We start from the raw sequence: 27,426 nt of genomic DNA on the forward strand, positions 1-27,426 counted from the left end.
TCTGAAACCTGTTTCTGTGATTTCCTAACTGTGGAATCTTAGGTAAGTTACTTAAGTTCTTTGTGCCTCAAGTTTTTTGTTATTATTGTTGTTTTGGTTTTGTGCTGGGATAGAACCCAGGGGTGCTTTCTCACTGAGCTATATCCCCAGCCCTTTGGATGCTTTATTTTGAGACAGGATCCTACTAAGTTGCTGAGGCTGGCCTTGAACTTGCCATGATTGTCTTGCCTCAGTCTCCCAAGTTGCTGGGATTGTAGACTTGCGCCACTGCACCTGGATTTTTTTTGGAGACTGGGTCTAGCTATGTTGCCCAGGTTGGCACTGAACTCCCAGCTCAAATGATCCTTCTGCCTCAGCCTCTGTATAGATGGGAGTACAGGTGTGCACCACCATGCTTGGCTCTGTGACTCAACATAATTATTATTAGTTAAGATTAAAAAATAGATTAATAATAGTATCTACTTCTGGGGATGTTGTGATAATTTGTATTAATATTAACAACTGTTTATAAAGCACTTACTTGGAGTCAGCCATGGTGCTCACTTAGAGGATGGGCAGCATAGTGGGGCAGGGCACAAGCTCAGGTAGAAGCAGGTCTCAATCCTGGATCTACCACCATTAAGCTGTGTGATCTAAGCAAATTGCATACTCTTTCTGTACCCCAGTTTCCTTGTGTGTAAAATGAGAATAATATCTCAAGGGTTGACAATGAGGGTAAAAAAGCCAATCTTTGTAAAGGATTTAGGTCAGCACTCTATTCTATAAGACACACCAGGTAGTGTTCATGGTTACTGTTTGCTCAGAGCCTGGCAAGTAGCCCTCACTCAGTAAGCAGGCTGCAGTGCCATCCCAGGAGCCCCGGGAAGGGCTTTCTGCTGGTGCTGGATGGACTGTGAGGCTCTGGGCTTCCCCCCGTGGTCTCGCCCTCTGGTGGACACAGACGGAAGAGGCGGGCAGAAGCTCAAACCAGCTGGGGGCTTCAATTGCTCCCCATGAAAGAGGAACCTGCGCCCCTAGCAGGGACCCAGGCAACCCTGACTTACAGAATCAGTTATAGTGAACATACCTTTTGCCCTTTCTTTTCTGCGGTGCTAGGGATGGAACCCAGGGCCTTGTGTGTGCCAGGCATGTTCTCTACCACACAGTACATGCCCGCCTCGCACACTGCTTCTTTTTCAGAAGTTAGTTCCATAATTTAAAATCGTCTAGTGCAAAGCTTTGGCCAAATGCCACCAGAGTTCCCTGTGTCCTCCTGAGGGCTTCCCACAACCCACTCACCCTCCTCCCTATAGTCAGAAGGATGGTTTTGTGGCTGAAGTGGACTCTTTAATTGTGACAGCATGCTCTAACTCTGACCTTCGCTTATCACACAGGGGTGGCTGCATCCAACATCTGAGGAACAACAATGGCCAGGAGTAAAGCTTATCGGTCAGGCCAAACTCACTCCCAGCACTAGTGTCCTCTGGGCAGCTGGGCAGGGACCACATTGCTGAGCATGCGCTCAAAACATCCCTTTACCCAGGGGCCATGATTCCCAGGTTACAGGCACTGGGAGCCATCAAGACAGGAGACAAAGTTCCCTCCCAGCAGGAGATAGCCAGCTAACAAAGGTAAGAGGCAGGGGGAAGAGCATTGCAGAGAACTTCCAGAGATAGCAAAGTGACAGGACAGAGCAGTGGAGGCTACTTCTGTCTGGGGATTGGGGAAGGCCTGTGGGGAAGGTGACAAAGATTAGCAAGAAGCAGCCACGGTGGGCTGGTGTGTGCTCTGTGGTGGGGCACCCCATGAAGCACTGCTGGAGAGGAGTGAAGCAGGGAGAGAACAGGGGGAGCAAAGGGGGCGTGGCCTGGGCCTGGGGAGCCTGGGAGTCTCTGAAAGGAGTTTAGATTTTTGTCTGGCACAGTGGCGCACGCCTATAATCCCAGAGGCTCAGGAGGCTGAGGCAGGAGGATTGCAAGTTCAAAGCCAGCCTCTTAGCAAGGCTCTAAGCAACTCAGTGAGACCCTGTCTTTAAATAAAATATAAAAAAGGACTGGGGATGTGGCTCAGTGGTTAAGTGCCCCTGGGGGTTCAATCCCTGGTACCAAAAAAAAAAAAAAAAAAAGGAGTTTAGATTCTATTCTGCATGAAAAAGGAAAGCCAGAGGAGTGTATTAATCAAGGACAAGACAGTAATAGGTTTGTATAAGATCCTCTGGCTGCTGGTGCAGGTGGAGTAGTGATGCAGACCAGCTAGGAAGCTGCTGACCTATTTTATTATTTCATTTCATCTCATTTTATTTTGTTTGTGTTGGGGATGGGACTCAGGGCCTTGCACAGGCTAGGCAAGCACTCTGCCTCAGAACTATACCCTGAGCCCTCAAGATTTATTTTAAAGGAAGCATTTACAGGAGCCATAAATGGACTGCGGACATGGGGGTGTAGCAAGGCCAAAGAAGGAACTTCTGGTTTGAGCCACTGCATGGACAAGGGTGTCATTTACCATGATGAGGAAAATGGGATTAAAGCCAGGATAGGCAGGAAATCCAGGATTCTGTGTTGGAGGCAAACGTGTGAGATGCTGTGTGGTGCCACCAAACAGGCATCTGGGCAGCTGGGACTGGAACTGAGTGGAGAGGAAAAGGACATAGATGCAAACCAGGGAAGCCAGCAAGAGCTGGGACTGTGGTCCTCAAGAGCACACCCACAGAAGGGGGGCCCCCCACTCTAAAGCCAAGCTTGATGGGAGGAGCCAGCAGAAGCCATGGGGAAGGATTAGCTTATGAGCGTGGTGGGAAAGCCAGGAACACGGGGACCACAGAAATCACAAGAGAAATGACTGGATTTAGCAACAGGAAGGTCACTAGTGACCTTGACAAGAATAGTCTGATTGGAATAGTAGGACGATGGGGTGAACTTCTCCCCTCTTCCTCAACCCTCTTCCACCTGAGGACCTGGAGTGTGGGCCAGGATCCTGAGAGTCACCCAGAGCCCTCCTTCCCCTTGACCCCACATCCTTGGCCCCTCACACACTCTGCTTCCCAGCTCTCGATTCCACCTCTGCTTCTCCTGCTGCAGCCTTGGTGTAAGTCAATCCCCTCTTCCCAGGACTTACCACTGTCCTGGCTGATGGCCCTGCTTTTAGGAGGCTGAGGCACTCTCTCCTGCTTACCCAACAAGGCCCAGTGAGGCTCTGAAATGCACAACTGACCTAAGTCCAGCACTGAAGCCTCCCAGGTGGGGCTCCCACCACCCTCAGGGTGATCGTTAGCCTCCCTGGGTAGGGATCTGTACCTTTTTATCTCCTTTATTCTGGGAGGATAATCGAGTAGGGAACCTCAAATATGCCTCGTTGGCATATGGATTACTTTGAGTTAAACACAAATGAAAACCAGCACAAGTGGAGAAGATATGCACCTAACTGCCTACAAGTAAAGAAGAGTTGTCCCTTGGCGTCGATGGGGAAGTCGTTCAGGACCCCTCAGATGCTCAACTCCTTTGGCTAAATGGTGTGGTATTTGCATATAACCCTTGCACCTCCTCCATATGCTCTACATCATCTCTTAGATACGCCTAATATCTAATTCAATGTAAATGCCATGGAAATGGTTGCTATAGTATGTTCTCTAGGAGACAATGACAACTAAAAAAGACTACATCTTCAGTATGGAAATACTTTTTTTTTTTCAAATATCTTTGATCTATAGTGAATTGATCAAGGATGTAGAACCCATGGATATAAATGTTCCTTGTAAAGGAAATTTATTTTTACAAAGGAAACTTAACATCTGTTCCCTGGGAAAAGAGCCACTTCCAGAGACAACTCTCACCACTAGAGACTTGTTGCATTAACAAGACAACCCTTAATCACCATACACTTCCTCCCTTGTCTTTCTTAACTTGCTCCCCAGCGCCAGAAGCCCCAAACCCCTTTTCCTGCCATAGTTTTTTTTCGTGAACTTCCGCATACAAGTAGCTAAAATGTGCTCTCTCTTACTCATTTCTGTCTTTTGTTGGTTTGATTCATAATCCTCAGCCATTATACCTAAGAGGGTAGAGGAAAAGCCTTTTTCCTCCACTCTGCTCCCCTCCAGCTGTCCCACCTGCAACCTTGGAGAGATCCTTTTTCACATGGTTCCTATCAGCTAAAGTATCATCTCCTCCAGGAAGCCTTCCAGGACTAATTCCCACCCTTATGGACACTTAGCCATGGCCCAGGCTGGCCACTCACCTGCTGTATAGGTTCGACGGTCAGCTCCATGTAATGACTGATTGCTGCCATCGTCTTCAGTGACTTGCAGTGTGACAGGGTGGTGAGTGGCACCCAATCTGAAGTCTTTCAAGTGGAGACAGGGAGAAAGAAATTTTAAAGTCAGAAGGGATTTTTCTAGAAATGAGGTCCCCATTTTATTTAAAGGAACGCCTAGGGCATTTTGTTTGTTTTTAAGGTACAATTTCACTTTTTGGCTTCCTGTAAGATGTGCTCTCTACTGAGGTCACCCCTGGGCCAGTGGTTCCTAAATTTTGCAGTGCAATGAAATCAGTTAGGGATCTTAAAAAGCAACACACTGGTGCTTAGTTGCCACCCAAGGACATTCTGATTTAATTGGCATGGGATGGAACCTGGGGCTGGGTAGCTTCCTAGGTGGTTCTAATGGGCTGCAGAATTTGGGATTCACTGCAGTGGTGTTAAATAATGCAGTGGTGCGTGCCTATGATCCCAGCTACTTGGGAAGCTGAGGCAGGAGGATCACAAGTTCCAGGTCAGCATCAATGACCTAGCAAGAGATGATATCAACATAAAAAGTTAAAAGGGCTGGAACACAGCTCAATGATAGAGTATTCCCAGGTTCAATCCCCAGTACTGGAAATAAAAAAAAATGCTTTTGTAAAGCAGGGGTTCTCAATCTTTAGCATGAGCTTGTTAAAATACAGATTGCTGGACTCCACCAGAGCCCTAGAATTTTCATTCCTAACAGGTTAGCAGGTGAGACTGGTCCAGGGACCACACTTTGAGAATCACTGCTGCCAAGGATTGCTGCGAGATTCCAAAGGTTTCTACTTCTCTATTCAGAATACTCAGACATGCAGAACTTTACATCCTTGGCTTTCCTTTTGGGGTATGATTTCATACCCCATGCTGGAATAGAATGAAAGTAACTTCCGCTTAGGAGCTTCGTAAAGCCTAAAGAAAAGGCTTTTACCTTTGTCATATACACCATTGTCTTCTAGCTATTAACTCAGATCACAATGGTAAGCCTGAAATACTCCAAGGAGCAGCTTTACTTTTTACCTGTTCAAATACACCCACTGTCCACCTCCCTCTTCCTTCTTCCTGGCCACAAAGGATATTGGCTCACAGTCTCATTCCCACTCTCTCTGAGAAGAACCTAAGGTAGCTCAGGTAACAGGCAAAAATATTTCCCCCCCAAAAAAATTAGTAAAGAGGGAGCTGACTTATATTTAAGTCCTTACAAGTTTTCCTGTATTATGGGTTACTGTCTCGACTCTTTAGAATCAAGTTCTTTTGATGAAGACAAATTGCCTTAATTAGAATAAGTTCTGGCTACTTGTAGAGGTTACATGATTGAATTATTAAAAATGGAGGCAAAAGTCTGGGGCACAGCTCAGTGGTGGAGCTCCTGCCTTGAATGTGTGAAGTCCTGGATTCAATCCTCAGCACCACCACCAAAAAAAAAAGGCAGAAGGATCACAAGTTCAAGGCCAGCCAGAGCAACTTAGCAAGACCTTGTCTCAAAAAAGGCTGGGGATGTGGCTCAGTGGTAGAGTGTTATTCCCTAGTAACAAACACATGTGAAGGAAACAAACATTTGTTTCAGACATAATAAGTTACTAGTGGTATAACAAAATCATAAATGGTGGTCATTATTGTAAATGAAACTTCTGAAGATCAGTTTTTTAGTAATATCAACTAAAGTGTAGTGTGGTTACAGTGCAGTGATCACAAATAGCACATGGTCATTATGGCTTAAGACAAATTTCTAGAGTCAGCACTGCACACAGATTCTCACAAAGTCCAGACCAAACGGCTTGGTATGGTGATGGGCTCTGGAACACTGTGTCTTGTGGGGGTGATGATATGGATCTCAAAGAGCCATATGAAAGTGGGCAGACATATTTTTATAAAATATGAATGGAAATCAAATTGTGAAACTAATACATGGATTGGCGCCGTAGTTGTGAGTTCATTTGTTACCAAATAATGGAAGTGGATATTTGACTATTACACCTACATTGTTAAAAGTATATCACTAAATAAACTTGATACACTTTTTAAACTGGGAAGATAAAGGATTCCATTGCATTTGGGGTCACTTAGCTTTGGACAGAAACAGCAGCTTTTTAAGTGACCAGGTGGCCAATGGTGGAAGGACTTCCAGAGTTCCCAAGCCCAGCCCTCTGCGAGGCTCTCAGACTCTCCAGCTAGTAAACACTTCTGTGGGGCCAGAGGTTTTCCCAGGAGAGACCTTGTCCTTGGTCCCAGCCTCCTGGTTCTCTCCCTCCTCCTCTGCACAGGTCAGAAGGGCCTGGGTGTCGGGGCTCTCTCTGGCTTCTGTGGAGAATCCTAAGGCTTGCCTCATCTTGCTCTTCATCACACACGAAAGGAAGATGATCTGAGATTTGGAAGTTAAGGGACAAGGAAGTGGAAAGCTTCCAGCTGCCCGGCACTGCCCCTCACACCACATGCACCCTCCCCAGCAGCCCCTTCTCCATCCTGCTCACCCTGGGCTCCTGTCCCTTCCTTTCCCAGAATTATCCTGCCTGTCTGTCCCCAGATGAGTGCTCATCTGGGTCAGGTCTCTCTCTGCACTCCTGCCCCTGGCAAACACTCATTAAACAAAAACATTTTGAAAAACATCTTTCCTGACTGGCTCTCAGTGACAGAACATAAAGTGGGTTGCAAGTGTCTCTTGAAAATTCATATCCATCTAGAGCTTAGAATATGACCTTAATTTGCAAGTAGGGTCTTTGCTGATGAAATCATTTAAGAGGAAGCCGCAGTGGATTGGGGTGGGTCTTAACATCTAATGACCACAGTCCTTATAAGAAGAGAGGACACCAGAGATGCATGAAGAAATGAAGGCTATATGAAGATACAGGCAGAAACCAAGATGATGAGGCCACAAGCCAAGGGGCTACAGAAGCTGGGAGAGGCAAGGGAAGAGTCTCCCCAGAGCCTTCAACCTCAGGGACCACCCTGCTGGGTTATTCGCACTCCGTCACCACTGCCCTCGACCCCAGCAAACCTGCAGTCCACTGCCCGAGTTTAGCTTGCCCTTGAAGCGCTCATGTCAAGGTCACCTGGGTACCAGCACATCAGGCACACCTGGAGAACCAGAAAGGAGCTCTGCAGTCACCAACAGATGCAGCATTTGTCAGCTTTGATCCTTGCTCCTGCACCACAGACTCCAGCTCCAGAGAGCAGAGCAGAAAGGGAGCAACTCCCTGAGAAGGGCCTGCAGGGCTGGGAGAAAGGCTGGGATCAGGGCTCATGGGAGTGGCGAGAGTGGCACCAATCCGAGGAGATACTCCCTGGGGAGCTGAACTGAGCCTAGCACCTGGGGCTTCTGACCTCAGGGCCAGGAGCCTGCCACTCCTCTTTGCTGTTATAGAGAGCCCCAACCAGGAGATAAATTCTTCTTGTTTTAAAAAGGGGAAGCACCAAACCACAAATAATCGCATTTGTGCCTGCCTGTCCCAGGCTTCAAACCACCCCATCTCTCAAGAGTTCTACCGACAAGAGGGAAGGAGGGAGTATGGGGGTGAGACACAGGCCTCCTCTGGCTGCAATCAGCTCCCCCCTCCCCCACCCATGGGGCCTAGGGTGGATACAGCAAGGTCCAGAGCAGCTCGGCCAAGGGAGGTCAGGAACCAGGGTGTAGCCCGAAGCAGGTACTCAGGCTGCCGGTCATGGGCCACAATGGCTGAGGCGTAGAGGAGGCCCGCCAGGGCGGACAGCAGCCGTGTCCACAGGTGGATGTAGGAGAATGACTTCCCCCGGCACTGGGCAGAGAGAGAGAGGAGGGGAGTGGCAGGGGAACCCCAGATCCTGAGGCCCAGGACCCTTGGTGGCACAGCAGGTGGCCCGGGGCAAGCCCTCCACCCCAGCCACTCTCCAGGGGCCATGCTGCCTCTGTTTGGCTTTCAGCTTTTGCTCAAGCTGCTTCCTTTGCCTCACAAACTCCTACGCATCCCTCAAAACCTGGCTTAAACTAAACTCTAGGAAACCTTCCCTGGGCCCTTCCACCAGAGGGGGAGCAAGGAACCCTTTCTTCTGGGCCCTGTCACACTAGACCCATCCCCTGGCAGAGTGCCTTTGCTGAGCATGACTTCACTCTTTACACATTCACAGAGCTCCGTGCTAGGTCCTTGCCATCTCAGTGCCCCTGCTCCTGAGGCTGGACTGCAGGACTTCGTGACTGCCAGCTAGGGGAGGGGTGAGACTGAGTTATAAAACACCACACCCACCCTTCTCCTGCTGGGACCCCCAACTTTGAACCAGGACAAATGGAAAAGGTCAGGAAAATGAGAGGTAGTAGCCAAGGGGACATTTCTGCAGAACTAGTAATGGAAACATATTGGTTCAAAAACAAGAAACATGCAATATTTACATGTAAGTAGCCTTTACAGGTACTGAGCCACCATATATCTATCTATATCTATCTATCTATCTAGATAATATATATGCATGTCCACAAAACTATTAATTGGATACAATTACATATTTTAAATTACTTCTATTTATGTATAGTATTTTTACTAGATGACCATATTTAGAGGCATTGTGACTTGGCTAAGGAATGGGAAAAAATGCAGGGAAGAGCATGTTTGGGCCAATTTCCTCCCATTTTAGTTCTCAAAAAGAATCCTCATGAATGTGTCTGCATTTCATCTACTTTTGCTCCAGGGCCTGTTTCTGGCCACAATCCACTGGAGACTGGTGAATCAAGACAGCACAGTCAGGTACAGAGTACCTGGCCAGGAGGGGTGGGCTTGGCCCCTGCCCCAGAGGCTGAGGCCCTTTCCCATGGGCCTTCCCACCTCAGACAGGCAGCAGGGCAGCTGGAACTGGAGGCCTTGGGGTTCCCCATCCTGAAGGCCCCACTGTGGCCCTAGGGAACACCACAGGCAGTCAGGGTGCTGTCCTGGCTCCGTCAAAGGTCTTCTGCAGTGGGGCTCCCCAGTCCCCCCTCTTAAGTCTGAAGCCGGGACACCTGCTGGTGAGGTCATACCCTGGGGTGTTTCTGGCCTTTAGCAAGGGACTAAACCTTCAGGCAAATGAGCACCAGTCCCCAGTCCCCACCTCCATCCTTGAATCCTGTTCCCTTCTGTTATTAAAACATGGTGCTTGGGCTGGGGTTGTGGCTCAGTGGTAGAGCACTTGTCTAGCATGTTTGAGGCTCTGAGTTTGATTCTCAGCACCACATATAAATAAATAAAGTCCATTAACAACAAAGAATATATTAACAAAACATGGTGCTTCTGGGCTTTGATCCTTTTTAGGCCCCATGATGGGCCTCCTACATTTCATGGAGTTAGCATTGGCGCTGTTCTTGAGACAGGAACACCTGTGTCAGAGCCTGCCAAGAACACCTGGCAGAGCAGTTTTCACACCAGCTCTGGAGCTTGCCCTTCTCAGGCTCTGTGAATGGTGACGTTCCTGTACCTCTTCCTCTGCCCAACTGTCCTTCCCTCACCTCTGCTGCCTCATATCCCACTCTCCCCTCTGAGCCCCCATGAGAGCTCTCTACTGTTCACAGCCTGGCAGCGGGGATGGTTTCCTCTTTGCTTGCTAGAACTGCTTAGGAGCCTTCTCCCTCGTCTTCCAAAATACCAAACCTTCCTTTCTACCTTTCTTAGAGCACTAAAATATCTTGTTGCACATTCTGTCCCTGATGAGACTATGAGCTCTTCAAGGACACCTCACATCTGTACTCCCAACAGGACTGGCCAGCAGGGCTTCCTTCACCCCAGATACTTGCAAAACATCTGCTAATAAGATGCTCTGGGACTACAGAGCCCTAGGAGCTGAATGCACCTGACCTCTAGGCCCTTTGCACTTGAGAGGGACCCTTGTTTGTTCCAGCCCAGTGGCTTTTCCCTCGTCTGCTTTTCCTTGGCTATAAGAAATGGGAAACAGGCTGGTGTGATAGCACACGTCTATAATCCCAGTGACTCGAGAGCCTGCAGCAGGAGGCCTGAAGTTCAAGGCCAGCCTGGGCAACTTAGACTCCTACTCAAAATAAAAAGGACTGTGGATGTCGCTCAGTAGTAAAGTACCTGCCTAGCTTGCCTAGCATGAATGAAGCCTCAGGACCATTAAAAAAAAAGAAGAAAGGGAAAGAAATGGGAAAGAACACAGTGGGCCTTCCATCAGAGCCCCCAGATGGCCTCAGGACGCCCTGGCTCAGCTGCCCACTCCCTGTATACACACCCTCACTTCTGTCATTTGTTGTAGCTCTTCAGAGAAATGTAAGTGCATGTATGTCACATGCACAGTGACACCACAGCTCCAGGATGACCTGGAGCCTCCAGGATGCTCCCTGTGTCCTGGAACCTGCCACATGACCTATAGCCCCAGCCCCACCCCAGCCTCACGATTCTGGAGAGTGGGGGTATCCGAGAGGCCCAGGCGCCCAAGGCAGCAATGACACCCAGCAGGTAGCCGAGGACTTCGGTATTTTCCTGCAAGAATAGATGACATTCTCAGCATTCTATGGGATCATCCATGTGTCCCAAGAAGCAGAAGAACCTGATGGGCACTTTTCTGCTTTTAGAAGTTTCCTTCCCAAAATGGCAAGGGCTCACTGGCCCCCAGCCCCACTCCCAACGCACCCAGGGCATTCAGCAAGCAGGGACCCCAAGGAGTGAGGCAACCTTCCCTACCCTGTGTGCTCACTGAGGGGGCTCAGCCTCACCTGCAGCAGGCTTCCCAGCAGCCTCCGCTGGGGCCCCCGGACCAGAGCTGAAGCCTTTGGAACAGCAGCCCAGAGAGCCCAGCCTGGGCCCAGGCTCAGTGGCAGAGCCAGGGCAAATACGCCAGCTCTGAACCGCTTCCTCCTCTTCCTCTTTCTGGTGTGTCGGCCTGCAAGAGACACCAAAATCCCATGTGTCTTCTGGAACCTAGAACTTGCCAGGTGGCTGCATGGGAAGAGCTGGCATGTTGTGCTGCAGCCAGGTCCTTCCCACCTCAAGCCCCTGGGGTTAGGCCACCTCTTTGAGATGCCTTCCCTCTTCCCCTAACAATTGGTGCCCTTCACTTCAAGGATGGACACCATGCCCTGGTCATTTCCATAATCTGCACAGAGCAGAACTGGGCCAAGTTTCATGAATGCACCCATGAATGAACAGTCTATACCAGGCTCGTGCATGATAAGCAGGGCAAACAGCAACAAGAAAAGTCTTTGACAGTTTACTTGAGATCTAAGACACACACTCCTCTGAGCATCTAAGAACACTTCTCCTCTAGGCAGCATGGAGCAGCTGGGGGCACGGTATATCCCTCACTGGGACAAGCAAACCCTCATTTGAACAGGGACTCCAGCACATGGATATCCCTTCTCAGGAACCATCAGTCTCACATATTCAGGGCTCCTTGTCCATCTCAGTCATTCCAGACCCTGTTCTGCTAGGGCTGGTCCAAACTTTTTCTGGTATCCATTTACAGAAGTTTGGGGGCTTTGCTTGGCTACCCAGACTTATGTGCTGTTCATCCCTGCTCCTAGCCCTGGCCCAGGCTGTTCTGCTCACCTGACTGCCCCTTCCTGGGCTCCCAGTTCCATATTGAGTGCTTCCCTGATACCTGCAGCCAGTTCCCTCCCTCTGGTTGCCCACAGTGTGCACACATCTCCAAGCTGACACTAGTGATTAGAGACTAGCTTAGGGCCCTGGCTGTCTCATCTGGCAGATGTCAAGGACCTCGTTCATTTGTCTGTGCCTGCCTGGGGCCCAGTTCAGGGTGTGACAAGCAGCAGGCACCAAGCCAACTGATGAATGAATGTTTGAATGAAGACAGGAGCACACGGCCACATGCTCACCCGAATGAGACTTGAATTTGGATCCACAGACTGGGAAGAGGATGAACATGAAGTTGGCTAAGTCAATAGTGGCTAGGTAGGCACCACTGAAAACCTGGGGGCAGACGGAAACAGTCTTGGCATTCGAGCGTCTTTTCCCAGCAATTATGGTGGCTATCAGCCCAAGACCCCCTGCCCCAGTATAATCAGTCCAGTGATCCCTCCCACCCATGTTTGAGCACATGGAGCGTCCTCCAACAACTGACCCCAAGTTACACAGATGCCCACAGGTGGAAATAGGACAAGAACCCAGCCCTTTGCTTCGCTCCGCACACGTTCCATGGCTGTCTAACTATGGCCCAACCACTGATCTCCCTGAACCTCAGTTTTCCCACCTGTGAAACAGGCATAACAGAGCCTCCCCAAAACCTGTTGAGAAGATTTCTTGAGATAATTGGTGGAAAGTGCTTAGAACAGTGCCTGGAGAGAGTAAAGGACCTACGAAGGTGCCAGTGACTACGACAGTACACTTAGGTTAGGAGCCCGCGTGGTGGAGTTGGAATCCTGACACTACTTATTGGCTGGTGACCTTTCAGAAATTATTTAATGTCTTGATGCCTCCGTTTCCACCTATATAGAAGGGGGGAGATGAGCACATGCCAGAGGAGAGTCTGAGGATTAAATAGGTAATACATGAAAGGATATAGTTAAGTATCTAGTAAACATTAGTTATTATCTTTGGACTTGAATGGGGCCTCATTCTATGGAATGAGCACCCATAAAAAAAGGGGTTTACTTCTGAGAGAACACTGCTCAAAGCAGGGCCTAGAAGTCTCGCAACCTGTGTCCTGACCACTAGGTCACCTCCTTTACTTCCACCTTGGTGGGCACAAGGCCCATGAGGTCCCTGCAGTGGGACCCAGCAAGTCTTCCTTAGGAGATGTTTGCAGATAGGACGTTTCTACAGAGGTTTGTGTGAGGGCCTGACTTTCGGGAAACTAGAGATGGCTTCTCACTTGCTCCAAAGCCCGCATAAGCAGCTGGGAAAGGATTCAGCTGCCCTTGAGTCAGCTGGGGCTGGGCTCAGAGCTTTAAAAACCGTAACAACCATAATAACTATTTATTGAGCATCTACTATAAGCTTTCTGAAGTGGTGGGTAAGATGGTAAAGAACTCCTTGCCTTGTGAAGCTGATTTTCTGGTGGGGCTAATGGACAATGAGCAATAAGGGTAAGTATGTGGTGAATGAGGGGTTAAGCTGTGGAAAAAATAGCGCAGGATGAGGGGCCCTGGACTGCTGGAGGAGGAGGTGGGTTATGATTCTACACGGGGGGTTGGGGGACTTATTTTGAAGATGACTTTCAGCAGACACTTGAAGGAAGTCAGTGGTGAGCCACATGGACATCAGGGAGAAGAGCATTTGATGGGCGCTAGAAGGATCAGAAGGACACAGGCCCTGAGGGGGAACTGCCTTGCGGTGGAAGGAAGAAAACAGAAGCCACTGTGGCTGCCCCCACGTGGGGCCCAACATACCTGGATCGTGAGCTGTCTGGCCAGAATCGCCCCAACGGTGTCGCACAGGCTGGTCAGGAGGCAGCAGGCGGCGCACAGTGGGGACTGACCCTGCCCATGTTTCTTTGTACATCTCAGGTAGAGAAGCCTGGAGTGACGGGGTGTGCACAGAACACAGGAGCAGTGAGTCTCAGTAGATGTCTAAAAAGGGCAACGTGACTCTGCGTCTCTATGAAGCACTTTCTCCCCTAGGTACGCAGTAGGCGTTTCAGGACTGACTTTACAGATGGGGAAGAAAAGATCAGAAGAACACTGAGCCTCTGGTCAAGAAGCCCAGGCCAGGGCTGGGGAGCAGCTCCGTGGCAGAGCACTTGCCTCGCATGCTCGAGGGCCTGGGTTTGATCCCTGGTACCAGAGCTCACCCACGTGGAGACACCACCGCCTTCTAATGAAGAGGGTGACTTTCCTCCTCCAAATCAGGTCAAATCCATGTAATGAGCCACCTCTCCACCCTGACAAGCTGGCTCTTGGGTTTTACTTTCTAAAAGGGAAGCAAGAAGTCACCTAAGCACTGCTCTAACTGCAGAGCTAACTGCATAAATTAAAAAGATAACTTGGCCAGATGCAGGGGTGCAAACTTGTAATCCCAACAATTCGAGAGGCAGAGGCAGGAGGATCACAAGTTCGGGGTCAACCTCAGCAATTTAGCAAGGTTCTGTCTCAAAATAATACTTAAAACAGGCTGGGGAGGTAGAGGTAGCTAGGTGCCTAACCTATGCAAAGACCTGGTTCAATACTCAGTATGTGCCCAACATTTGCAGATACCTGGATTCAATATCGCCAAGAAAAAAAAAAAAAAGAAAAAGAAAAAGAAAAGACACTTGTTTCTTTGGAATCGAAATGAAATTCCGATCCATCCCTGCCACTGGGTGGCTGGCCTCGGCTGGCCTGTGTCCAACCTGAGCATGTTCTTTACCCAGCACTTTGGGCTGCCTTCCCTCCACCTAGATCCTCAGCTACTACCAGCTTCTCTGCCTAGGGCTCTTTCAGTCCCCCACATGCCCAGGAACACAACCAGAAGGGCAGGACAGGATGGAAGGGCCCAGTGGTCTCTCTGGCAGGATCACTGACTGGGTCTCTGACATGATTTGTTCTAGATGTTTCCTTGTTACATTTCTGGGGAAAACTGAGGCTTGACAACAGCTCTGGTTTCATTTCCTTTAACCAGAAGTTAGTACCCATTCCCTACTGTGAGGTTCTGAGCTTCAGTCCTTGGGAATGATGGATGGGGATGGAAGGCTGTTGGGTTCCTAAATGTTTCCTGACCCACCAGCCCAAACCCAAAGCTCACAGTGGGAACATCCACCTTTAACCTGGGCTCTGGATCCTGAAACCAATTCAAGGCCAAGGAGTTAGGACTTTCAAATTAGGGACTCTCAGAGTTGGAGCCAAATGAGAAATAATTTACTTCAACCCTCCCATTTGAGAGAGGAGCAAAGTGAGGCCTATGCTGACAAGGCAGGCTGACGGCAGGCCTTCAGGCTTCCTGTGTAAAGGCCTTGCTCTGTACCCTTTTGCTCTCAGCCATTCTCCAGCTTCAGGGGCCAGAGATCCTTGACCAGGCCACACACCGCATGGCCACACACATTACCCTAAGACAGCTGGAGGTTCGGGTTGGCGGGGTCCCGAGAACAGACAGGTTCAGCTCCAGGCAGGGTGAGAATGCAGAGGCCCTACTCTCAGACTGGCCAGCTGGACATTCTCAAGGGAGTTCCTTAACCTCTCCAAGCCTTGGCCTCCATGTGGGTAAAATGCCTAACAGCACTGACCTCAGAGGGTGACTGCGAGGAGCAAAGGTAATCATGAAGCAGGGTCTCCTGAGTTCCCATTCTCTGATCCACAGTTCAGTCCTCACAAGTCTGCCCTTTGTAATAGGAGCTGGTGCTTTGTTCTCTCAGAAACTCCTCCTCTGTAAGTGCAGTTACAGTGCCTACCTCATGGGGTGTGGCAGGGATAGGGTGAGTGAATGGTACAGCATTAAGCCCACAGTCTTTTATTTTGTTCCAGTCACTGGGAGCATTATCAAGTGTCTGAGAGCAGTTCTAGGGTGAGCTGGTTCCATTCACTCTTGGAGATTGCTGGTCCATTCCCCCCTACCAGGGAATACTTGGCAGCTCTATCCTGGCATTGCCTCTGGATTTCTTTGCCCAGGACAGAGTGGCTAAAGATTTGGAGGCTTCACCCATAGAACCCAGGCTACCCTGACCACTGGCCAAAACACTAAAGGTGCTACACAGACAAAGGCAAAAGCTGTAGCCAGAGTCTGGTCATCACCATCCCCACTGCACAGCAGCTAGGAGAGCTCTGGGTAAACTGTGGCCAGAAACATCAAAGAACCTGGCAAGGCCCCCAGGGATTGATGGCAGAGCTGGAGTGATAATGGTGTTTAATGAGCACTTACTAAGTGCTTTCCCTGTACTGCCTCATTTCATCCTCCCATCCATCTTATGATGAATTATTGCCATTCACAAGAGGCCCAAAGTCTTTATAACTCCTTCAGCTCACGCTGTGAGTCAGTTTTAAGAGCTGACAATAGAACCCAGTCGGGGCCCCAGTCACTGCACTACCCAGCCTCCTCCTGCTGGCTCACAGCCGAGGTTCCTTGTGCGTGGAATCCGGAAAGAAGTATCCGACTTCAGTTCGTAGAGAAATGATAGATTTGATCCCGGATTTGTGCTGCCTCCTCCGCCCGCCCCCCTTTAATACTCCTTCCTGTGGGTTTCCAAGAGGGACTAGCAGGAAGGTAACGCCAATCCCCCCACTACAGACCGCCACCCCCTCGCGCGGGTCCCGGCCCCATTACAGCGCGTGGGCGGCGATCCAGCAGGAGGAGGCGCAGATCCACAGGCCAAAGGAGATGCAGACGCGGTGGCGGGCGAAGCAGTGGTCCAGGTAGTCCCAGTCCCAGAGCGCAGGCGAGGGCGCGGAGCTGGGCGCCTCCCCCATGGCACCGCTCGGCGCGCACCGCCCGGCCGGAGCTCCAGCCTCCTCCGCTGCGGGCAGCCGGGGCGCCGCCTGCGCACCCTTCTCCAGGCTCCCCTCGGCCGCCGCGGCAGAGGTGGGCGCGCCCCGCTCCGCGCTCCCGGGCGCGCGCGGCCACGGCGACACCCGGGGAAAGTTTCCGGGACCGCACGGCTCCCCACCCTCGCGCTATTGTCGGGGGTCGGCGGGGTGCAGGCCGCCCCCCAGCGGCGGGAGCCGGAGAAGCCTCCGCACAAAGGCTGTGGTCCCCGCCCCCGCCACTCCGCCGTGGCGCCCGAGCCCCGCAGACTCTTCGCAGCCACCCAGCCCGAGTCCCGCAGCCGGACGGGACCGGCAGGCGGGCTGAGGGCGGGCCGAGCTTCGGCGGGGTGTTTTAACGCACCTCGTCCCTTCACTAATTCACATTTTCTGAACCAAACAATACACACCCTTGTCCTGGAGAAGCGCTTGGGAGCTGGCAACCCGAGGTGAGCGGGCCTTGGTCCCCGTTGTTAAAAGGGTGCAATACAAAGAGTGGGTGGGAAACGGGAAGAAAGAGCAAACGCACCGGGATTCAACCGCCCCGACATCCTCCTCTCAGCTCTTTCCACAGCTGTCAACTTCACCTTTGCCCACTTCCAGTCGCCCGCCCCAAGGGACATCATCCAGACCACAGCCTAGGAGCGGAGTCTCTTTGGAATCTGCCCCTTCCCATAGTCACACTGCTGCACGAAAAACAAAGGCTGTTTTTCTTGAAAACACATTGCTATAATTTTTAAATTTCCTTATTGATTTTAGTAAGTTTGCTTAAAGCAGGACGTGACTATCATTTCATTTTAAAAAATGACAGCTTTATATGCGCCATAGTTCATATATCATAAACTTTACTTTTTAAAAGTGTACTTACTATTCATTGGTTTTTAGTATATCCAGAGTCGGGCAATCAACACCACTAACTAGTTTTAGAACATTTTCATTACTCCTTCCTAACACCTACCTAGAAGTACTCTACATTTCTCCTCAACTCTCCTACTTTAGGGATCATAAACCTGTTTCTTAACAATTCTGGACATTCCATATGACTGCAGTCATTCAGTGTTGACCTATTTGGGACCAGCTTCTTTCACTTAGCATGTTTCTGAGTTTTATCAATGTTGTAATATGTATTAGCCACATTCCTTGTTGTGGACTGAATAGTAATACATTGTATAGATATATCACATTTTATTTATCCATGCATCAGTTGATGGGCTTTTTTTTCTGGAAATTATGGAGATTATGAACAATGCTGCTATGAACTTTTGTGTAGGATTTTTTTTGTGGGACATGTTTTCATTTCTACTTGGGTATATATCTAGGAGTGCAATTACTGGATCATATGGTAAGTTTATGTTGAATGTTTTGAGAAACAGAATGTTTTCCAAAGTGGCTACACTACTTTGTTGGTCCATTCATTTTTTAAAAGTTATGATCACTCATAGGAGAAATGAAACACTATGTGGTGTCTTAGGCATTGCTGGGGTCTGAATATTTGCATCTCCTTAAATTCCATATATTGAAACCTAATCATCAATTGGATAGGAGGTGGCACCCTTAGGAGGTGATTGGATCATGAGAGCAGACACAGCTAGAAGTCACCATTTATGATCCAGAAAGCATGCTCTTATTGGATAGCAACCCTGCTGGTGCCTTGATCTTGAACTTTCTAGTCTCAACAACTGTGAGAATTAAATTTATGCTGTTTATAAACCATACAGCCTAGGGTATTGTGCTATAGCAGCCAGAATGGACTAAAACAGGTATTGTGCTAGGAGCTCGGGACATATTGTTGAGAAAAACAGTGGTTCCCTACCTTCATGAAGCTTACAGTCCAGCAGCAGAGAGATGTTCAACATGTGAAATATGTTATTAACCAAATGGGACCAAAATGATAATAATAAAATGATTAAAAGGAAGTTATATAAAATGAATACCAGTGGAGGCATGATGAAGTTAAATTAATAGGAAGAAAATGCATAACTCAAGTTTCTCACAGTCTGGGCAAAACTTTAAAATTGCTTTATTTTTGTCCCTGCCAGCCTGGACCAGGTTTATACACCTAGGCAGTGTGGTGACTCCTTTGAGAATCTGAAGAAAACCTCATCCTTGAAAAATTTCTCAATCTTTAGCAATGTGGGGACCCCTCTGAAATTCAACTCTGGGTTCTATGGAGGAAAGAAGTCCAGCCTAAGTTCCTCTAGTTGAAGGGTTTAAGTTCTTCCCTATGAGTCTCTGCCTGGGCAGTTGGGCGGTGTGGTGCATAGGTTGTCTATCAGAATCACTCTGCCTGCCTGTCAACAAAGCAGACCTATTATCCAACTTTCTGGGTGTGTATCCTTGGAATAAGCATGGCTTCCTGAGGCTTCTGTAATAAATTACCAGAAATAATGTGGTTTCAAGAAACGGAAATGGATTCTTTCCCAGAATGGAGGCCAGAAATGGGAAATCAGTTTCATTGTCCTAAAGTCAAGATGTGGGCAGAGCTGCACTCCCTCTAGGGGGACAGGGGGAGAATCTCTTCCTTTCTTCTTTTCTGCAGCTTCTGGTGACTGCCTGGCCTCGACTGCATCCCTCTGATCCTTCTCTGCCTTTGTGGTCACATTGACTTCTCCTTTGTGTCTGTCAAATCTCCCTCTGTTGTGATACTTGTAATTGCATTTATGTCTACTCAAGTAATCCACAGTAATCTCTCCATCTTGAGTTCCCTAACTTGATCACAATTGCAAAGATCCTTTTGCCAGCTTTATATGCGCCATAGTTCATATACCATAAACTTTACTTTTTAAAAGTGTACTATTCATTGGTTTTTAGTATATGCTCCCTTTACATACATTTAGTAAATGCTCCCTTTACAGGTTGTAGGGATTAGGATCTGAGCCTCCTACTCTGTTTCTCCACTGTGTTTCCTGGGAGTCTTGTGGGAAACACTGGTTTATGGAGATGGCCGTCAGAGGGAAGCTGCTTATAGTCATTGGCCCTGGTGGCTCACAGAAAAACTTATGGGAAGAGTGTGGGCTGTTGGGGCCTGCACAAGGTAGACTGCAATACCGCACCCCCCGCCCCGCCTCCTTGCAGCTGTGACTTAGGGCAGAGCATTGGACCTCTCTACACTTGTGTGTGTTCCTACCTAGAAAAGGAAGGTGATGGGACCCACCTTAGTGTTGCAGTGATTCTTAGAAATCCTGTAGGTCAAGAAAGGCACATGTCAATAGCAGAAGTTACGACTGTCATTCTCTTGCCTAGGAGGTGCCTCAGGTCCACAAAAAACAAAAGTAAATAAGAAAGAAAAAGTCCAAAGAGTGTGAAGGTGTGAAGAGGAAGCTCAGCCAATGATGGGGAGACACATGGCTCAGCTCTTGCTTCTCTTTCCTACCTGCCCCCTGGGAGGTCTCCTGGGTCTTCTGGCTATACATACTCGGCCTGTGCCTCCCAAATGCATTTCTCCAGTCAGACCTCTTTCCCCAGTTTTTTTTTTTTTTAATTAAGGTACATATATAGGAAAATGATTACTATAGAGAAACACAGTCGTCTCACATAGTCACCTACTCTCCCCATCCCACCCCCAATAAGAGCAGCTATAATCCACTCTTTTAGTCAAAGTCCTAAATACATTAGGTCTCCCCCTTGTTCATCCCACATATTCGCTACTTTGTAGTGTCTGATTTACATCTTTCCATTTCCTTCTCTCACCTCAACTCTGGTGACCACTGTTTTATTCTTAATATTTTGAACTCATTTTTAAACACAATTCATGTATTAGAGCATGCAATGTTTTTCTTTCTGTGGCTGGCTTATTTCCACTTGGTACAACATCCTCTAAGTCCATCCATGTTGTGGCAAACAGCAGAACCTCCTCCTTTTAAAAGGCTGAATACTATTCCATTGTGTATGCAGTGCACATGCTCCACAGTTTCTTTAGCCATTCGTCCACTGCTGGGCACTTAGGTTGTCTCCACATCTTAGCGATTGTGAATACTGTTGCAGTGAACATGGGATGGGAGAGGACTTCATGAGTGGTTCCATTTCCTTTGGGTGTATGTCCAGAAGAGGGATTGCTGGACAAAATGGTAGTTCTAGTTTTAATTTAGGAATTTCCATAATGGCTGTGCCAGTTCATTCCACAGCATATAGTCAGTTCTTGTTTTTTTCACATTTATGCTAAAACTTGTTATCCCAGGGCTGGGAATGCGGCTCAGTGGTTAAGTACCCCTGGGTTAAATTCCCAGTACCAAAAATCAAACCAAACCAAAACAGCTTTTTTTTTTTTTTTAAATAAAACACCCCTACTCCCAGAGTCTGGCTAAATGACCCACACTGGCCTCCAATCCAACTCACGGACTTCTTGCTTCAGCATCCCAAGTAGCTAGAATTACAGGTGTGTGCTACCATACACAGCTTTAATCTCTTGTCTTTTTGATAATAGCTGTCCTAACAGGTGGGAGGTGGTATTTCATAGGAGTTTTGATTTGCATTTCTCTAATTCTTAGTAATTTTGAGCACCTTTTCATGTACATTTGTCCCCCCCCCCCTTTTTTTTTTTTTTTGGTGCTGGGAATTGAACCCAGGGCCTTGTGCATTCGAGACAAGCACTCTACGGACTGAGCTATATCAGCCCTACATTTGGCCATTTTTATGTCCTCTTTGGAGAGAAAAATCTATTCAAACCCTTTGCCCATTTATTTTTAGTAAGGCTGTGTGTGTGTGTGTGTGTGTGTGTGTATGTGTATACACACATATTTTTTTTTTACTGTTGAGTCATGTGAGTTTTTGTATATCTTGAATATTAACCACAATCTGATAGTCATGTGTTACTTAATGATGGGGACATGTTCTGAGAGCTGCATCATTAAGTGATTTCAGCATTGTGTGAACATCACAATGAATTTACATGAACTAGATAGTACAGCCTACTACACTTGGTCTATATGGTATGAGTATTGCAAAAAAAAATTCCCTAAACTCTAGTTATCTTTTCATTTTGTTGATTGTTTCCTTTGCTATGCAGAAGATTTTTAATTTGATGTAGTCCTATTTATTTAATTCTGCTTTTGTTGCTTAAGCTTTTGGTGTGATATCCAAGAAATCACTGTCAAGGCTAATGTCAAGTAGCTTTTCCCCTGTGTTTTCTTCTAGGACCTTTATGTTTTCAGATTTTATGTCTTTTCTCCATATTGATTTTTGTGTATGGGATTAGAGAAAGGTTCAATTTCATTCTTTTGACTATGGAAATCCTGTTTCTTTTTAGCACTATTATTTGATCCTTTCTCCACTACGGCTTTTGGTGCCTTTGCTGAAAATTAGTTGACCATATATGTTTGGATTTATTCTGAGCTTTCTATTTCATTGGTCTCTGTGTCTGTGTGTGCATGCACATGCCGTGTTTGTGATACTTGGGATTGAACCCAGGGCCTCATGCAAACTAGCCAAGTGCTCTACTGCTGCACTACATCCTCCACCCTTACAAATTTTATTTTGAGCCAGGGTCTTGCTAATCTTCCCAGGTTCAAACTGGCTATCCTCCTGCCTCATTCTCCCAAGTAGCTGGGATTATAGGCATGCACCACTGCACCCCATTTATGTGTCTCTTTTTATGCCAGCACCATACTATTTTAGATACTGTCGTTTTGTGGTATAATTTAAATAATTTAAAATCAGCAAATGCGCTCTCTCAGCCTTACCACCATCTTCTTGGAAACTTCTGTGCCATGAGAGCCAAGCAGCAAATGCACAGGCTGAAGTGCAAAAGAAGAAAGATGAGGCAGAAGGTCCAAGTAAACCAACCTGTGCACCGTGGAGGCCAAGGAAGCAGAAATAAGGAAAGCTGGAGACTGGGGACATGGGTACAACTTGTTGGACTGCCTACTACTGTCCAGAATTTGTGTTGGAGGATCTAGAGCTTCTATGGCCATCCCATCATCAACACCATCCCATCATCAACACTACCTCCGAGAGAAGACCCACCTTGCTCATAACAGCACCTGTTGGTCCTTTGCCCGGGACCTTTGGCATCCTGGACTAGTTTGTTTCTCAGTTGCAGCTGAGTGTGCTGTTTTAGCTGAAGAATAAAAAATAACTATATAAAATCAGCAAATGTGGGCTGGGGCTGGGGCTCAGTGGTAGAGCACTAGCATGCCTAGCATGTGTGAGGCCCTGAGCTCAATTCTTAGCACTGCATATAAATAAATAAAATAAAGGTCCATTGACAACTAAAAAACTATTTAAAAAAAAATCAGCAAATGTGCAACCTCCACCTTTTTCCCCTCTTAGAATTGCTTTCCTTTGTCTATTCAGATAAAGGTCTCTTGTGGTTCCATACAGATTTAAATATTTTTTTCATTTCTGTGAAGGGATTTTGGTAGAGATTGAGTTTAATCTGCATTTTGCTTTAGTTAATATGTATATTTTAATTATATTAATTCTTCCTAATAAGAATGAACTGTATTTTCATTTGTGTTTTCTTCAGTTTCTTTCATTAACGTTTCACAGTTGTCAGTATACATATCTCTTACCTTCTTGATAAATTTATTTCTAAGTATTATAATTTTTTCGATGTTATTGTGAGATTTTGATTTCCCCCCCTAGGCCATTATTTGTGCATAGAAATGCCATGGATTTTGTGGGGTACAGTGGCCCATGCCTCTAATCCCACCTTCTTAGGGGGCTGTGGCAGGAGGATTGCAAATTTGAGGCTGGCCTCAGCAACTTAGTGAGATCCTGTCTTGAAATAAATGAAAACTTTAACAAAAGAGCTGGTGATTAACTCAGTGGTTGAGCACTCCTGGGTTCAATCCCTATGTGATGGCAAAACCAGTCCTGGTTGTGAAATGAAATTACAAAAACATATGGTAAGAGACCAGTGCCTGGGGAAGGGGTCAGTTCTGCTCCCCTCTCTCAACCTGTCTCCAAGAAGCCTAATTAACCCCGGGGTCCCTACCTTTTGGATTGTAAATTACTGTCCTAGGACTCTGAAATGTAATAGATGCCTGTGAAAAGCGCCTTTCTTCTTATCTGTTACTGTGAGCATGCTTTATGTTAGAGACCCTGCACAAAGCCTTCAGCCACACAGATTAGGAAATTTTAAAAAGAGGAAAAAGCCCCAGTGATAGGATGGGTCTAAGATGATGTCAGATAACTATAAATATTGTGAGAAACTGTGGATCAGGGCACAGAATTTGGAGTTTTTGTTTTCCTCTGGGCCCAACGGTATAAAGTAAAATAGTTTGGAGTTCTCTTCTCTGAGTGCTGCTTGCTGCTTCTCAACCAGTCTGTTTCCCACAACACCTAGAATTCCCCCATGAGAAAAAAAAGAGAGATATCACAGAGTTTTATATGTTGATTTTATGTCTTGTGACCTTACCACTTATTAGATCTCACCGATTTTTGGAGAAAAGTCTTTGGAGTTTTCTGTGTGTAGAGTCATGCCATCTGCAAATGATAATCTTCTTCGTTTTTGATTTGTATGCATTTTACTCATTTTTTCTAACTTTTCAAAAACAATTTTTTTTTCTGGTACATGGATTAAACCCAGGGGTCCTCTACCATTGAACTATATCTCCAGCCTATTTTAATTTCTTTTTTTGGGGTAAGATATTGCTGAATTGCTTAGGCTGGTCTTGAACATTCAATTCCCCTGCTTCAGCCTCCTGAGTAGCTGGGATTACAAGTGAGCGCTACCACAAGGGGCCAATCTAACTAGTACTTTTGGTTCCTCAGGGAATAGAAGTGGTGAGTGTGACCATCCTTGTACCAGATCTTAAGAGGAAGAGCTTGGTTTCTCTCCACTTGTTTTGATGTTTGCAATGGGTTTTTCATAAATGGCCTCTATTATATTTAGGCCTCTATCATATTTGATACCTAAACTTTTCAGAATTTTTTCTTTTAATCAAGAAAGGATATTGAACTTTGTTGAATGATTTTCCTGCATCAATTGATGTGATCATGTGGTTTTTGTCTTGCAGCCTGTTAATGTGATGTATCACACTGATTGATTTGCATATGCCAAACCAGCTTTGCATGCCAGGGATATATCCCACTTGATCATGATGTGCCATCTTTTTGATGTGTTGTATTTGATTTGCTAATATTTTATCAAGGAGTTTTGCCTCCATGTTCATCAGAATTATTGGCCTGTAGTTTCATTTTCTTGTGTTGTCTTTGTCTGGCACAGGTATCAAGCTGATGCTGGCCTTGTAAAATGTGTTAGGAAGTATTATGGCTTTTGGAAGAATTTAGGAAATATTGGTATTAATTCCTCCTTGACATTGTCAAGTTCAGCTATAAAAGCTGTTTGGTTCTGGGCTGCTTTTCATTGTTGAGAGAGTCTGCTTTTTTTTTTTTTTTTTTCCATAGGGATTGAACCCAGGTGCTTTACCATTGAGTTACATCCCCAGTCCTTTTTTACTTTTAGTTTTTGAGATAGGGTCTCTCTAAGTTGCTGAGGCTGGCCTCAAACTTGCAATCCTTCTGCCTCAGCCTCCCACACTGCTGGGATTATAGGCCTGTGTCACTGCACCCAGCTGTTGGGAGGTTTTAAATTATGACCTCAATCTCTTTATTGTTTATTGGTCTGTTTAGGTTTTCTGTTTCTTTCTGATTCAACCTTGATATAGAAGTTGTACTTTTTTTCAGAATTTCTCTCTTTCCTTTAGGTTACCAATCTCCCAAGTTTTACAGCCAGATGTAGCTTCCCGCTGGAGAGTTCCACAGGCATGTCTAATTGAATTTGTTGAAAACCAAGCTTTTGATTTTTCCCTCCCAAACCTTCAGGACACTGAATTAGCCTAGGTCTCACAGATTTCGAGTGGAGGAGTTTGGGCAGCCCAGCTCATGCTTTCTGGCACCACCCTGCCAAGGCCTCCTGGTGACCAAAAGAGGATGGCCTAGAGAAAGGCAAACAGCTGGGGTACCACAGCAAGGACAGGACCCGAGCAGGGAGTCACTGGCTCCCAGCCATGGGGAATCGGTGCTCCATCCTATGGAGGGCACTTGGGATTATATATATTAGAACCCTTCCCTCCCACCCTTTAAGACCCCTCCCGGAGTCACCCGGTACCTGCCATAGGGCTCTGCACACAGTCAACCCTCAGAGGTGAATCTGTTCCTTTTCCAGGCTCCTCAGAGGTTCCACAGCTGCCCAGGAGATAAAGACATGTTTTTTGGCCACTGTTCAAAGTTTGCTGAGAAGAAAAACTAACAAGAGGACTGTAGCACTTGTCCCCTTGGGCTGCGGGCCACGTCACTGCTCATTGGCATTTCCTGTTGGCAGCAGCAGCTCGGTCTCAGGCATTGTTCTTGTGAAGAAGGAAGGGTGCAGGAACCTGGGCAGCCTGCAGGAGCTTTCCCTTCTGTGAGGGCTGTTTCCTGCCAGTGTTCTTACCAAACACGTTATTTAGAGGAAGGGCCTGTGGCTACTAGACAAACAGTAGTGACAAAAAACAAAAATAAAACATCAGTCTGGTTTCGTTGTAATAAAGAAAACAATTTTATTATTATTATTATTATTTGGTACTGGGAATTGAGATCGGGGGTGCTTTACCACTGAATTAAATCCCCAGTTCCTTTTTATTTTAAAGGTCTTGCTTTAGCTGCTGAGGCTGGCCTTGAACTTATAATCCTCCTGCCTCAGCCTTCTTAGTGCGCTATGGTGCCTAGTAGGAAACCCAATTCTAAAGAAAATATATTAAAAATAATTTTTTAAAGAATGCATTTTGAAATAATGGCATTTTTACATCTCTATCAATCCCATTGTGGACATGTTGGGGTGTCATGATTAAAACAGGTGGTAGGATTGTTGGGGTCCTACACTTTTTGGAATTCTGTGACCAACTCACTGTATGATCTCCAGAAGGTTGTTTTACATCCCCCCCCACAATGAGCCTCATTTATAACAGGCAACTGCTGAAATTCATTGACCTTATGATGCTCAAGAAGCTCAGAAAGGGCTAATGGAACTGATAGATGTTGAAATACCACGTCAAAGAAAGCCCTATAGTTTTAAAGAGGCATATATCAATGAATGCTGTTTAATAGCAAGGCAATTTAGTTTTTAGAGAGTCAATTAAATAGAATTCAGCACTTGAATATTTATATCCAAGTAATTATTTTAAAGAAATAGAAATTTTCACTGTAGCTTATAATTCAGAAAGAAACCAGCTTCATACCAAGTTCATTATGCCAACATAAGTCAGATGAACATACTTCCCCAAACCTGGACACAGGTGAAGGCAGAGAGGGAAGATAGGAACTCCATTTGTTTGTTGTGATAACTACTTGGTTCAACTTTATCCATTCTTCTCCTAAGGGCTCCCGAGCCCTTAGAGCATTTCACTGTCTCCTTTTACGTCCCTTCATTTTTTTTTTTTTTTGTAACAGGGATTGAACCCAGGGGGACTTAACTACTGAGCCACATCCCCAACCTTTTTTTGCATTTTATTTAGAGACAAGGTCTCGCTTAGGGCCTCTCTAAATTACTGAGGCTGGCTTTGAACTTTCCATTCTTCTGCCTCAGCCTCCTGAGGTATGAGCCACTGCACCTGGCCTGTCCCTTCAATTTATTGAAAAAATGTTTTGAAAAATTTCAAGCTAGTGGCTGGGGCTGTAGTTCAGTGGCAGAGTGCTTGCCTAGCATGTGTGAGGCACTGGGTTTGATCCCTAGCACCACATATAAATGAACAAATAAAATAAAGGCATTCTGTCCATTTACAACTACAATTTTTTTTTTAATTTCAAGCCTATAGCAAAGGTGAAAGAATACCCATCTAGCATCATCATTTGTTAACTTTTTGCCACATTTGTTCTCCGTTTCTTGCTCCAAACTATTTGAAATTAGGTATCATGAC

General features: G+C 46.8%; 1 protein-coding gene across 7 annotated transcripts in view; it reads right to left on the reverse strand.

The window, feature by feature from the left end:
• The window catches only part of Tmem44 (transmembrane protein 44), a 47,787-nt gene extending 22,081 nt beyond the window's left edge, over window positions 1–25,706 (reverse strand). For 3 of the 7 annotated variants that reach the window (XR_011708334.1, XR_011708333.1, XM_027936063.2), the window contains exons 1-8: window positions 16,392–16,744; window positions 13,550–13,676; window positions 12,038–12,131; window positions 10,919–11,085; window positions 10,599–10,685; window positions 7,833–8,003; window positions 6,467–6,613; window positions 4,210–4,314 (exon numbers count right to left, since the gene is read on the reverse strand). Coding sequence is in view for 5 of the 7 variants with exons in the window: in XM_027936063.2 (XP_027791864.2) it covers window positions 4,210–4,314; window positions 6,467–6,613; window positions 7,833–8,003; window positions 10,599–10,685; window positions 10,919–11,085; window positions 12,038–12,131; window positions 13,550–13,676; window positions 16,392–16,534 (1,041 nt within the window). In the remaining 2 variants the exon portion in view is untranslated. Of the gene's footprint in view, window positions 1–4,209; window positions 4,315–6,466; window positions 6,614–7,832; window positions 8,004–10,598; window positions 10,686–10,918; window positions 11,086–12,037; window positions 12,132–13,549; window positions 13,677–16,391; window positions 16,747–16,998; window positions 17,262–22,549; window positions 22,631–25,640 lie in introns of those variants that run through there. The other 4 variants (XM_071615199.1, XM_071615202.1, XM_071615200.1 and 1 more) reach the window with 4 other exon arrangements.
• Window positions 25,707–27,426: the final 1,720 nt, after the last annotated feature.

Source organism: Marmota flaviventris, chromosome 8 (assembly GCF_047511675.1).
Source record: "Marmota flaviventris isolate mMarFla1 chromosome 8, mMarFla1.hap1, whole genome shotgun sequence".
NCBI lineage: Eukaryota > Metazoa > Chordata > Mammalia > Rodentia > Sciuridae > Marmota > Marmota flaviventris.